A 14,007-nucleotide genomic window follows, 5' to 3' on the forward strand; every position below is an offset into this window, starting at 1 on the left:
GGGCCCACAGTAGCCAGTTACACTCTACCGGTATAGAATGCCTGCTGTGAAATTGCTAGAAGATAATAGAACATCAGATGTTCCTATTTTCAATAGGATAGAAAAAGCTAGAAAACTGTGTACCACAATACCTTTGGACTTCTGAAGAAAAAAATCCAATCAATTTTCAGACTGTCAGTCATATAATAATAAAAAATATTTTCAAACAGACCAAGTGTCAAAAAACTTTCCCACAATCAATCTTTTCTCAGGAAATGAGTAAAACTTATTCTCCACCAAGTGAGCGAGTACAAGAAGAAGACAGATGATCCTGAATACAGGGACATAATTAAGTGACAGTGGCAGAATCTGAATAAAGGTGGAAGGAAATGCAGGAGAAGCAGTTATGCAGCCAGTGAGGGGCCCTAGCCTGACAGGAGCAGGTAGGGAAGGCTCAGCAGGGGTCACCTAGAAAAAACCCGAAGGACTCCAGACATCTCTGTTCCCGTGGGAGGAAGGGCAACTGGAGGCAAAAATATCCAGACGCACAGTGGAAAATAAACAAGGAAAGAAAGAAGGTAATCATTAACTCCAAAGAAACACAAAGGGACCCAAGAAGGAAAAAAATAATAATGATAATACAATACTTGGCTCAGCTGTGACCACAGAATCATAAAATATAAACATGATCCTTAGTTAGACTGAAATTATGATACAGCTCTTAGGAAGGGTGCAGTAGAAGTAGAAAGTATATGTGAAAAAAGCAAAAGACTCATTTTGCGTGGTGTGAAATCAAAGTTTCATTACCAAAATAAACAGCTGGGAGTGGAAAGTGATGTCTCAGGAGCGTGGGACCTGCCTTTTCTGTAGGGGAAAGAGATCTTTTGTTTCTTCATAATAGGATCTTTAAACTGTCAGTATTATAACTTGGACAAAAATAAAATGAATTTTTAGAGTTATATTTCATTAGCTTTAAATAGTCGTACAAACCAGTTACCATTCAACAGTCAATTTATCAGTACAATGTATCTTTTATAGTTGTGTTGGTTTTTTTTTCCCCCAGAGCTGAGGACTGAACTCAGGGCCTTGCACTTCCCAGGAAGGCAGGCACTCTTCCCCTGTGCTAAATCCCTAGCCCCAGTACAATGTATCTTAATCCATGTCATCCCTTCCATCATTCTCCCCCATCTCTTCCCAACCCATTCTGACTTCTAAAAAAACTGAGGAAAAGAGAATAAAGAAGTAAATTTCTAAAATCTCTCAGTATCATCACCTAGAGCAAATCACTGTGTGTGTGTGCGCGTGTGTGTTGGTACTGGGGCTTTAATTTAGGACCTGGGCTTTCAGGGTCTCTTAGTTTCTTTGCTCAAGAATGGTATTCTAGGGCTGGGAATATGGCCTAGTGGTAAAGTGCTCGCCTCATACACATGAAGCCCTGGGTTCGAGTCCTCAGCACCACATATGTAGAAAAAGCCGAAAGTGGCGCTGTGGCTCAAGTGGTAGAGTGCTAGCTTTGAGCAAAAAGAAGCCAGGGACAGTACTTCAGGCCCTGAGTTCAAGCCCCAAGACTGGCAAAAAACAAAACAAAACAAAAACAACAAGAATGGTATTCTACCACTTGAGCCACAGCTCCACTTCCAACGTTTTGGTGGTTAATTGGAGATAGGATTCTCACAAACTTTCCCGCCTGAGCTGGCTTTGAACCTCGATCCTCAGATCTCAACAGGAGTAAGAAAGAAAATTCACCTTGGCAAGGTGCCTCAAGCCAGTACCCTAGCTTGGTAGTAGACATTGGGGAGTCATGGTTCAAGGCCAGTGTGGGCAGAAAAGTTCATAAAATTCTATCTCCACCAATGGCCGGGTGTGTGGCATGTGTCTGTCATCCTGTGACATGGGGAAGCAAAACTAGAGGGATCCCATCCCATCCTTGGGCATAAAGTGAGACCCTACCCCCAAATAATCATTGTATAAAAGAACTTAATGTTGAAAAGAGATGTAGTTCATGTGATAGAATGCCTGCCTTGCAAGCTCAAAGCTCTGAGTTCAATTCTCAGTATGATCAAAAACAGGAAAATTGGCTGGGGATATAGCCTAGTGGCAAGAGTGCCTGCCTCATATACAGGAGGCCCTAGGTTCCATTCCCCAGCACCACATATACAGAAAACGGCCAGAAGCGGCGCTGTGGCTCAAGTGGCAGAGTGCTAGCCTTGAGCGGGAAGAAGCCAGGGACAGTGCTCAGGCCCTGAGTCCAAGGCCCAGGACTGGCCAAAAAAAAAAAAAAAAAACAGGAAAATTTAGTTGTAAAGGGATGAAAGACTGATAATTTGGGGGGGGGGGAGGGGCAGGTACCCAGGTTTAAACAGAGCTTTGAGCTTGCTCAGCTTGCTCGCTCAGATGGTTCTTTATCACCTGAGCTATGCCTCCAGCCTGCCTTTTTGATGGTTATTTTTGGAGATAGAGTATCACGAAGTTTGAACCATACTCTTCTAGAGCTCAGCCTCCTGAGTGGCTAGGATTACAGGCATGAGCTGCTGGCTGAAATAGCAATACTTTCTATATTATAAGTGAAACCTGAAAACACTATGCTAAATGAAAGAAACCAGACACAAAAGAGCAAATATTGTACGCTTCCATTTACATGAATACCCAGAAAAGGCAAACCCATGAAATAGGAAGTAGATCAGTGGTTGCCAGGAATGGGAGGAAGAGAAAAGCATAGTTGACTGTTAGTACTCAAAGGGTTTCCTTGGGTGGTAATAAAAAAAAATTTTTTTAAAGCCAGCCATGTGCCAATGGCTCACATAGGTAATCCTAGCTACTCAGGAGGCTGAGATCTAAGGCTCAAGGTTTGTAGCCAAAGTCAATGTGACTTTTAGCTCTAATTAACCAGCAAAAAGCCTGAGAAATGGAGCTGTGGCTCAAGTGGTACAGTGCTAGCCTTTAGTGAAAAGGTTAAGAGAGAGTACCCAGGCCCTGAGTTCAAGCCTCAGTCCTGGCGCAGGCATGCACTTGCACACACACACACACACACACACACACACACACACACACACACAGCATGCTCACTCAAATGGCCTATGAATTATATCTTAACTTTTTCAAAGGAAGAGGGAACACATATATCACCAGTTTAATCATGACAAATGTCCCTGATTAGCTCCAATTTGTCCATTTGCCAATTTACTGATATTTCTATCACCCACTAGGTTACAAGGCAAGATTAAGCAGTCAACCCACCCACCACCTTCCCCTCTTCCCGACTTGTCACAGATGGCCACGGGCAGTGCAGGAGGCATACTTGCCATAAGGCAGAATGGAAGATTCCTACAGGTCTAGACTTGCTGCAGAACAATTCATACCCACAGCTCAATATTTTATCCAAACAGACCTGGCAGACTTTCTGCTAATGAGCTGTGCAGTGAGTCCCATTGTATTCAAATGGTCAATGCATTAAAACCACCACCTATAACCTGATTTTAAAACTTCTCAATAATGTCTAGACATGGCAGAATCTCCTTCCAAATGACAAAGCCACTATGGAGGTGATGTAGGATGAGTCCTTTCCACAATCATCTTGCCAACAAGCTCTTACATGCAAATATACTCAGTTCTGTGGGGCCTCCAAACTCTGTGCAAAGTGATCTGTGTCAGGTGCAGCCTCCCCTCAAGGGACTCACATCTCTGTGCAAGATTTTGGCCCAGAGATGGTTTACTTGGTTAAATAAATTAGTTTAAGAGAAAGAATAGCCTCAAGAGAGGAGGAGGGCAGTGGAGCTCGCCTCAGAATGACATTTCCACCTTCTATATGAAGCCTGGATGAAGTCCTAAAACTCAGCATGCTGGACAAAGTCCCAGTCCTTAAAGAAGAGATCCTGCCTAGTTCCCTCTTCACATCCAGCCCCCTCCCTTATGCCTCTAGGGGCAAGGAAGCCACTAGAAACATCTTCAGGTAATACCAGTTAGCCCTGACCTCGCTGGGAGGACAGCCTTTGAAAATTAAGCAGGAGTAAATGGAATTTTAATTGAACTGGATGGTCAGAATTAAATGCTTTCTCAGTGGTAGCCCTTAGAAGGAGCCTACTTTGAGCTGGCTCATTTATAATCCCAACCATTACACCATTTGAAAAAGGATGGTTTCTCTAGACAAGAATAAGTTTGAAAAAAAAAAAAACAGAAAAAGGAAAAAAAGCAAAGAAAGAAAGCACTTGGAAAGGGAGAAGAGAATGGAGACAGAATAAGACACAGCACAGAACACTTGGGTGGGCCAAGGAAAGAACTGCCTAGGTGAGTTCTAACACACAGCTCCTTTTCTGCCTCCAGCTAGTCCTTGTAGCCTATCTGAGGAGTTGAACACAGGAAGAACCATGGCCCACCTGACACTTTGGAACTAACTCTGCACAAACCAAGGTGCCATCTTGCTTAGGCAAAGTTCTGACATTACCCAGAGTGCTCACTTCAGCCACAGTGACCAGGGTATATCTCTCTGGCTGCTTAATTTGCAGAAGATAAAATGGTTTAAGATTTAGGCCTCATCAAGGAATACCTACAGTGCTTACTCAATATATAACCTTCAGCCAGACAGCATACTTATACAAACAACAGTGCCTTCTGAAATCCTGTCCACATTTCCTCCTGATAGTACCTTAGCCCATCTCCACAGAGGCTCTCATTCCTCCCAGAAAACACGTACTAACATGCTAAAACATGGGAAGAGTTAAAAGTGCCTTGCATCCTGAGGACAGTGTGTCTGTAAGCTGTGTACAGGGGAGGGTGCAGGTGGCTTGCCCAGAGCATACACATATCTCAGTGAGTTGGACATTGCTGCCTGCATTAAAATAATTGGAATAACAGAGATCTGCTAGAACTTTTAATTTGGGACATCTGGGCTGGAGCCAAAGAATCTGGACTCCTTACAAGTTCCAGGAGATCAGCATGGGCTAAAGGACACTTTGAAAACCAGGGCAGGAATTCAGATCCTTGCTGTACATGCGGGAATCTAAGGTGGGTGCATTCTCTTCCTGGAGAGCCCTTCCTCCACCTTGCTCTTAGCAGTTCATCTCCTGGAAGAGCAGACTCCAGCCTCAGGAACAGGCTCCACTCGTCCTGTCACCTCAACCCCTCACCACAACTCTGAGGACTTGTGCCTGACCTAGCCTCTACCAGGTTCAACCAAGATATGGTGCTCAGGGAATATTTGCTGAGTGAATGGATTAATACTCTCATCTAGTCTTGACAGCTGCCACAGGAAGCAGTCCAGGGATTTGAAAATCCACGGACAAGGGGGTGGCAATGGGGTTGGCCCAAGGAGGCAAATAATAAAAGCAGTAAGGTAGCATAGGAAGTCTTGAGGTATATTCAGGGAATATTCAGATAAAATAGACACTTTTTTTTCAGTTCTAAGGATCAAACCCAGAGTCTTACACATGCTACCTAGACAAGTATTTGATACAAACACTCTTTCTCTCTCCTTTTAAATTTTTCAGTGGTAGAGTGAACGCAAGGCCTCTGCTTGCTAAGCAGATGCTCTACTACTTGAGTCACACCTCTATTCCAAGACAAAACACATTTTTGAAGAGGAAGGTTTCCCCTATATAAGAAAACTCTTAAAAGAGGGTAAGGAAAGGCCTGAGTAGTTCCTATGGGATGCAGGTACCCATCACCTAGGAGACATGGGCTGGGTGCTGGGGTAGAGAAATACTCAGTCCCCTGTGGCCATGGAATGTAGAAAGCAAGTGGCTGTAAGACACTGGCAGGCAGTGGTCCCAGAGCACTCTACCACAGGAACCCTGCCACCTGCAGGTCTCACTGCACAGAGAGTAGCTACACCAGGCACTGAAAGAGGAACGCTGAACTGCTGAGGAAAACAACAACAACAAACAAACCACTCCTGACCCAAGCAGGCCAAATGAGGGCAAATCCAAGCCCCTCAAAGTTTAAGGAAATTCGGCCTACTATGGGCTTGTGGATCAGTGTTTTAAAAGCCATGTGTGATCTTGTGTTTGGTTTCTTTGCCTCTTGCTCCTCCTCACAGCACAGCTAGCTATTCGGCAGGAGCCGCTCAGTAGTGTAGGGCCCACGGCTGCCAATACACATCCTTGATAGAAACTGATATCCCGTGGAGAGCTGCTTTGTTTTGCTTTGTTTTAATACCATGAGATCTCATCTTGTGAAACTCCAAATTCCACAACAAAACCACCAAAGTCCCATTCTCAGAAGGCCTCTCACCCATGAAGTTTAAAATAATGTTTCATACTTTTTCATATCACAGGAGGGACCTGAAATGTAGCTCAGTGCTACAGTAATGCCACAATGCTTGCCTAGCAAGTACAGGCCTTCCTTAGAGCTAGGGCTGCTTCAGCATGTCATGGTGTACACAAACACAGCAAATGACAACATAGACCCCCATCCCAAGGCTCCCAGAAATGATGGGCCACTGTCTTGGCACTCCAGTAGATCTGACAGGAAGCTATGGTTTAAAAAGTAGAAATGTCAACCAAACTTCAGAAGAACCGCAATTGGGAAAATAGATGGATAAACAGGATCAAAAGGGGATGAGGCAGAACTAAGGTACAATCTAAAGCCAATCAGAGTGGATGGGCACAGGCCCCTTCCCTGTCCTTGCCTGTTGGCCCATCCCAAACTGACATTAGGGGCACAAAGAGGGGTAGACAGGGTATTCTGCACAGCAAAGATGGGGAGTGGACAAAGGTATCCACAGTTTCAACGCAGAGGAGGAATCCCACATTCCTGGTTGATGTAGTACAAGATGGAGCTATAAATAGCTTCTAAAAAGGTTAGCAAAATGCACAGATGAGAAATTTACTGTAGGTTACTAAGGGAAACCAGAATGTTCAGTGCCAATATCTCACCTGTTGTGGCTAATATGTGCAAGGAACCCTGAGCTCCTCCCAGGCGAGGAAGCCGAGACCCGGGGGCTGGTACCCTATGCCTTTTCCAAAGTGGGAAAAACCTTTCCTGACTGACATTTCTGTCTGGTTCCTACAAGCTCATTCACTTCCATTTTCCTCCTTTAGCCAAAGTCTATCTGGAAGGAAGTGTGAGCAAGCCCAGCCTGGAAAGGCAGCAGTAGCCATAACCGTCCCTTTCCCCCTAGCTGGTTATATTGGGCCCTCAGGTGCTGCCCCAAGAAATGCAGAAGGAGGGCCCTGGCCCAGCTGCTTAGGGTAGAGTCCCTATGCTAGGGGAAGTGCCTCCCTGGTATCCAAAGGGCTCACAGAGCAGCCACAGCTGCTAGGCTATGTGTCAAGTGCAAAACAAATCTCTCTTGTCACTGGAAAAGTTTCCCCAAGGGACACTGGAGTAAAGGATATTTATAGTTCTCACGTATGCATCCCTGAACTTGTGTGTTTAAGTTAACAAACGTAGCAACCACATGCTCACAGCATACATATGGATGTTCCACACTAGGGTAGTAGCTAAATCTGGAACTCTAGGGATCCAAAACTCACCCCAACACATATCCTCCTGAGTATAGGTATTCTGGGACCCAAGGATAAACTGGACCTCAGTGTTTCCCTCTTCAGGGTATCAAGTTCTGCTTTCCTGCCAAGGATTAAGAGATCAGCCTGGAGCCTGCAGCTAGAGAGCAGCTTGCCAGGCAGCTCCCCGCCGGCTTGTCTGGGCAGAGAGAGCTTGTCCCACCTCTCTTTGCTCTGAACAGTGCAGAGCGGGCAGACAAGTAACCTCTCCAAACCCGGCCTGAACGGCAATGGAGCTGTTGTAAACCTATGGTGAAGTCCTGAAAGCCAAGCACAAAGGAGAAGCTCCACTAAGGCCTAAGAAGAAAATAAGACCTCCCCAGAAGGTCCCCAGTGAGGAGGAAGGTGCTTCTACAATTCCCACTCCAAAACACTTGGCAGTCAAATGTCACAAGGCCCATGGACCACCCAGAAGCTCATCCAAGAGAGGAGAGCATTTTCTCTGACAGCAGTGCTTATTAAGTGAGCCGAGACATTGAGGGATGTTCCTAAGCAGAGCACATGACAAGAACTGAAGGCCAACAGGCTCCTATACTCTCATTCTTCCCCCTCTCCCTCCACCTCCTTTCTTCCCTGTTCTAATAGCAGCAGAGGTCACTCTGCTCAAGGAGGCAAAAGGTCATCTGCAATATTCCCTTAACTTGCTTTGATTCCTAACATATAAATTGGACAAATAATGACTGTGGCTTTGAACTGGATAGGGTCATCGAAAAGGCCAAGCACTAGAGGTAGGGTACTGCTGTGCTATTTAATCAGTACAGCAAGTATCCATGTGCATGGAGAGAAACAAGTGTTTTCCAGTGCTGAGAGCTTCCTGGCTCATCCTCTTACCTGAACTAAGCCTACAGATGTCCCTTTACTTCTCGAGATCTACACAAAATTCTGAACTATTTTTCTGAGGTCAATGAATTGTAGGATCTGGAATCCAGCTTCATCCACACTTCTGCTGAAAACATTCAAGAATATGGTCTTCTAGTGGACTCAACTACCTCCAGGCAGAATACATGGTCCTCCTCCACCTGTGACAGCCCCCCAATGCTTCACCGAGGAGTATAATTTCTTGTAAGAGCCCTTACATATCTACCACATGCATAGAACAGTATCAGCTGCTTTTCCATAGGTTGAAGATTTTAAGACAGCAACTCTGTATCATAGATCCCCCCAAACCATATTAATATTACAAAGAAGGTAAAGAGTAGCTAGAATTACACAATTAGTACAAGATGGAGATTAGACAATAAGATGGAGACTAGATTCTAAAACTCATGTATGAGAAATGGTGGGACAAAGGGTGAACTAATGCAGCAGTATGATACTCACTGAACACTATGTTGAAAATGAACTATACAACTTGTGGGGGAGGAGAGTTGGGAGGGAAAAAACTGGGAGAAAATGAGGGAAGAGGTGACAGTGTTCAAAAAGAAATGTACTCATTACCTGACTTATGTAACTGTAACCCCTCTGTATATCACCTTTACAATTAAAAAAACAAACCAAACTGGTGTGCAGCTTTTCTCTGCTACTCATCTAGAGATAGACATATTATAGATTGGATGGTAAGTAGGTAGGTAGACAGACATATTACTTACATCTAAACACATATATACATACGTGCATACACATATGTGTGTATTATTTACCATTATTTTTATTATACAAGGAATCTGTTACCAATTCATAAAGGTTTTCTTTCTTTTCTTTTTGGTCAGTCCTGGGGCTTGAACTCAGTGCTTAGACACTGTTCCTGAGCCTCTTTGTACTCAAAGCTAGCACTCTACCACTTAAGCTACAGTGCCACTTCTGGCTTTTTCAGAGTAGTTTATTGAGATAAGAATCTCACAGACTTTTCTGCCCTGGCTTGTTTCCAACCATGATCCTCAGATCTCAGCTTCCTGAGTAGCTAGGATTACAGGCATGAGCTACCAGCACCAGCCATAGAGATTCTTAAGTGCTCAAATATAACACAGAAATCTATCAAAGACATATGAATAGGCATCACATTGTTACCTATGCCAACATCAGCTGTGGTAGATTCCTATTTCTTAAATTTATTCTTTTGTACTACCTAGTATAGTAGTATGTGCACAAAGGACACTTGTTATTTCATCTCATTATGGGTAATTGTGCTTATTAGTAATAAGAGATGAATTATTACTAGCTGATCAAAAGCCAAAAGTCACAGCAACTGGGAGAAACACAAAGGGAACTTAATTCGGGCAAACAGAGTTGCTGTAACATCACTGGGTAAAAAACAGTAACACTGGAGTCTTCAACTGATCTTGTTTGTTGTATTCCTTATGCTCCTTAACTGGAAAAATGATGGCAGCACATGGAAAGCCCTGACTCTGTGAATGTGCTCACCTTTAGATTGAAGTTCTCCTGTCTTAGAATGACTGTGAAGATTCCAGGATCTACATCTAAGTGCATACAAATAATGCCACCAATTTCAAGGGTATCTCAGCACCTCCCATGACAAGAGCAGATTTAGACCCAGGTTGTAAACCCAGTAGCATTTCTTAGCAGCTGTGTGACCAAAGGCAAGCAACCTAGCTTCTCTGAGTCCATTTCCCTGTCTGCAAAAACACAAGCTACCTATAACTTTACAAGTATTACTTTAAAGTAGTATTTGCACGTGGTTATCCCACTCCAGATATGCAGACGGGGCTTGGAGAACAGTTTGATTTGAATTGCATAGAACAGCTCTGACACACACGCATGTCCAGCTGAAGAGGCTACTTGGACAAAAACATGATTTCAATACGTAAATACAAAGAAGAGGCAGTGAAAGGAGTTCAAATTAGAGACTTAAAAAAAAAACGACTTTCTTTTTATCCAATAATAACCAATAATGTTAACCTCTTATTTATCAAGTGTGCTTCTTAAAAGTTATTCTTGCCATGTGCCGGTGGCTCTCGCCTGTAATCCTAGCTACTCCGGTGGCTGAGATCTGAGGATTGCGGTTCAAAGCCAGCCGGGGTAGGAAAGTCTGTGAGACTCTTATCTTCAATTAACCACCAGAAAACAGGAAGTAGCGCTGTGGCTCAAGTGGTAAAGGGCTCTCCTTGAGCTAAAGAGCTCAGGGACAGTGCCCAGGCCCAGAGTTCAAGCCCCATGACTGACAAAAAAAAAAAAAAAAGTTGTTCTTATTTGACTGGGTAAATTCTGCTGAAACTGGGCATGGAAAGCTGAGAACTAACTACAAGGACTTAAGCCTATTTGGTGATGTGGTAGATGGTCTCTGGCATCTAGAACTGCCAGTAGTTCTCCATCCTCAGATGTTCCTCTAACTTAGCAGTTCAGAAGCCAAGGCTACATCAAGATACCACACCCCCTGCAACAAACCATTTTTAGAATCTAACACAATCTGAGAACCATAATTCTGGAAGCCAAATCTAGACATGCTACAAAGAGCAGCACTCCCTTTACTGAGTACCAAGTATGTGCTATGCTCAGTACTTAGCATCTGGCATACAGAGTCTGTGTATTTGTGGGAGGGGGGATTACCCCTTTCTTCAGATGAGGAAACTCAATTAACTGGACTTCCCCCCAAGTCACTGTCCAAGCCCTTCAGCTGCTAACATGTCTTCAGGGACTCAAGTTAGCGTGGCACACAGAAATATCTTTCTTTCAGGTCAAATTACAGAACTGGGTTCTGTAAAACTTCATCACATAAAATCTGAGCCCCAGAGTAAAAAGTGGGTCTAGAAAGAGGGTTGAACTAGGACAAGGAGATAGATAAAAAGCCCTTAATCCTACAGAAGAAGCACAACCTGGTACTTCCAATTTGTAAACATTAGCCAGAAGCTGCAGTGGGAAGTGTTCTTTTTCTTTCTATACAATAATCTTTCCAAAGAAAACCCAGTCACCTGCCTTCCTGGGGGGGGGGGGGGCGTGTGTGGAGAGATAAAAGCGCTACCTCCACGATTCACCCTGAACTCCTAACCTTTTCCTATCCCACCCTAGGGAGTGGCTGAATGGTTGTTATTTCTTTTCTTTTTCCCTGCAGTCCTCTGGTAACACCACAAATTACGTTTTCAGGGACTGAGTCCCAGAGTGCAATGATGTTGTAATAAACATAACCAGGACCAAATGCCTTCCCATCATGTTAGATGATGCCATTTCCTACCAATCAGGTTCCTCGGGCAGGCAGACCACTCACCAATGAGAGACCAGACTGAGGGTGTGAGGGGGAGACCTGGTCATCTGCAACTAAAAATAAGGACGCTTCACCATTGGCTACTGCCACTTTGCAACAGGAGTTGGGACCCACACGCCAGGCACCACACAGAAGGATCCACACAGGCACAAACTTTCACTTATCAGAGGTTCACATCGCTGGGCTGGCCTGCATTTTTTGTTTTGTTTTGTTTTGTTAATGTGCTGACTTGAGAAAAGACAGAATCCAGAGGGCTCTTCTAGAAGACAGATCCTCCCACCTAGACATCTCAATTTCCCCAGGCCCCCCAGAGCCACACAGAATTGAGGGAAAGGAGGAGGTGTTGGCTAGAGGCCAAGACACTCACCTGTCCAGCTGTGTCATAGAGTCCCAGGAGGTACTGCTTGCCCCCAACGGTGACGCTGACTACAAGGACAGAAATGGGGGCGGGGAGAGAGGCTCACAGTGATCCAGGCTCCGGGACGTTACCACTCCTACCCAAACCCTCCTCTCCCAACCCTGCTGGAGTCATGTAGGCACTCCCCGGAAATGTCACCCCCTTTTTCTTTGTGTCCACCTCACTGGGAAGTGGCCTAAAATCGAGGTGTGATGTAGCCCCCCAGCTGTCCAGCCGTTTCTCCTCGCCAGTCCCCAGAGCCACGTCTGGCCTGGGACCCTGAAATATCCGCCCCCTCCACCCCCATGTCTTGGGGCAGTAGGGGAGGAGGGTGCGGGAAGGTCAGAGGCGCGGGGCTGGGGGGATTGGGGTGTATGGGAAGAGAGGTGGGCCGCGGCCAGGGGTGGTCCTGGACGCGGCTCCGAGGCAGGGCTGCCTGGCGGAGGGCGCAGCGGGGGTTCGGAGGGGAGCACGCTCCGGGGAGGCAGCGTGGGGGGCTCCACCAAAGTTGCTCCAAAGTTCCCGGCCCGGAGAGCAGCCCCTTGGTCCGCATTCCGAGTCTTACCTGCGTAGTGGTCGAAGACGGTGGGCACGTACTCCTCGGGGAAGGCGTCGTTGGCATAGCTCATGAGCAGGCACGTCTTGCCCACCGCCCCGTCGCCGACCACCACGCACTTGAGCATCAGCGCGCCGGGCCCGTGAGCCATGCTGCGGCCGGCCGGCCTCCGGGCATGGTCCCCCCGGAGCCCCCGCCCCGGCCCCGCGCTCAGCCCCAGCCCGCTTGGGGGCTCCGCCGCCGCCGCCGCTCCGCGCAGCAGGGCCGCCCCCCCGGCCCCATGCAGCGACGCCCCTCGCGGGAGGGGAGGGGGCGGCGGGCCCGGGGCGCGGCTGCCGCCTCGGTCGCTGCCCAGATCCCCGCCCTGGCCCTGGTCCCCGCGCCCTCCCGCTGCCCCCGCCGCCCGGAGCCCGCGCCCTCTCCCCGGCCCGGCCTCCCCCGGAGGATCCGCTGGATCATAAGACTGTCGGGCCCCGGGGGAGTCGGCAACTTTGGGGAGGGCGGCGGAGGGGAGGGGCCAGGCGGCTCTCCCCGCCCCGCGCCGGCCCGGGTCCCCGCCCGACTCGGCCTCGGAGGAGGGCGGGCCCCGGCGCCTCCCCGGAGTGCGGGCGGCCCACCCCGCGCCCGCGCCCGCCGGTCCCCGCGACCCCGCCCCGCTGCCGCCGCGGAGCCCTGCGGCTCGGCCCTGCTCGAGCCCCGGCGAGGCGGGCGCGAAGGGGTGGGGAGGAGGAGCGCACGCCGGGCGGGGGGTAGGGGGCGCGAGGGAGGGAGGGGCCTGGGGGAGGGGGTCGGCGGGGAGCGCGCACTGGGAGGCGAGGGCTCCTCGCCAAAGTGCCCGCAGCACCCGGAAGCGTCCACAGGCCCCGATGCCGGGAGAAGATGCGGAGGCCTGGGGTAGGGGGGGGGCGGCGACGGCGGGGGGGTTGTGGGGGGGGGCGGGAGCCACGACGACTTCAGCGATGACGCAATAGCCCGGCGAATTTATGCGTGTACATCTCAACTCCACCCGGAAGGACGGAGCCATCCTCAGGGCCGCCAAGTGCACAACGGAACTGGAAAATCAGGAGGAAAGCTAGGCCAAGACGGTTAAAAAAAACCCAAAACACCAGCTAGAGAGGGGCGCGGAGTGGCGTGGGAGTGGGGGCGGGCCCCCGAGCTGCAAAGCGGGGAGTCCTGTTCTTGCTGGATCCGGCGCATCGCACCCCACGCCTTTGACAGCACGAGCTCCAGTCGTTTTCCTGGGAAACTGAAAAAACGAAGGGAGGCGACAGCGCATTGAACCGCTGAAGCACCCCCTGAGCAACCAAAAAAAAAAAAAAAAAAAAGGAAGAAGAAAAGGTCCCTGTGGGCTTTGGGCTGGGCCGGTGTACCTGTGCTCCCCCTGGAGGCGACATTCTCCGAGGCCTCCTTTTTGTCCCAA

The 14,007-nt window shown here is 48.0% G+C and overlaps 1 protein-coding gene across 1 annotated transcript in view; it reads right to left on the reverse strand.

Moving 5' to 3' along the window:
* Rhoq (ras homolog family member Q) overlaps window positions 1-12,952 on the reverse strand; it is a 41,489-nt gene extending 28,537 nt beyond the window's left edge. Inside the window, exons 1-2 of the mRNA XM_048352994.1 lie at window positions 12,597-12,952; window positions 12,002-12,060 (exon numbers count right to left, since the gene is read on the reverse strand). Coding sequence (XP_048208951.1) covers window positions 12,002-12,060; window positions 12,597-12,738 — 201 coding nt within the window. The 5' untranslated portion in view covers window positions 12,739-12,952. The remainder of the gene's footprint in view (window positions 1-12,001; window positions 12,061-12,596) is intronic.
* Between the last annotated feature and the right edge of the window lie 1,055 nt (window positions 12,953-14,007).

This window comes from Perognathus longimembris, chromosome 8 (assembly GCF_023159225.1).
Source record: "Perognathus longimembris pacificus isolate PPM17 chromosome 8, ASM2315922v1, whole genome shotgun sequence".
NCBI classification, from domain to species: domain Eukaryota; kingdom Metazoa; phylum Chordata; class Mammalia; order Rodentia; family Heteromyidae; genus Perognathus; species Perognathus longimembris.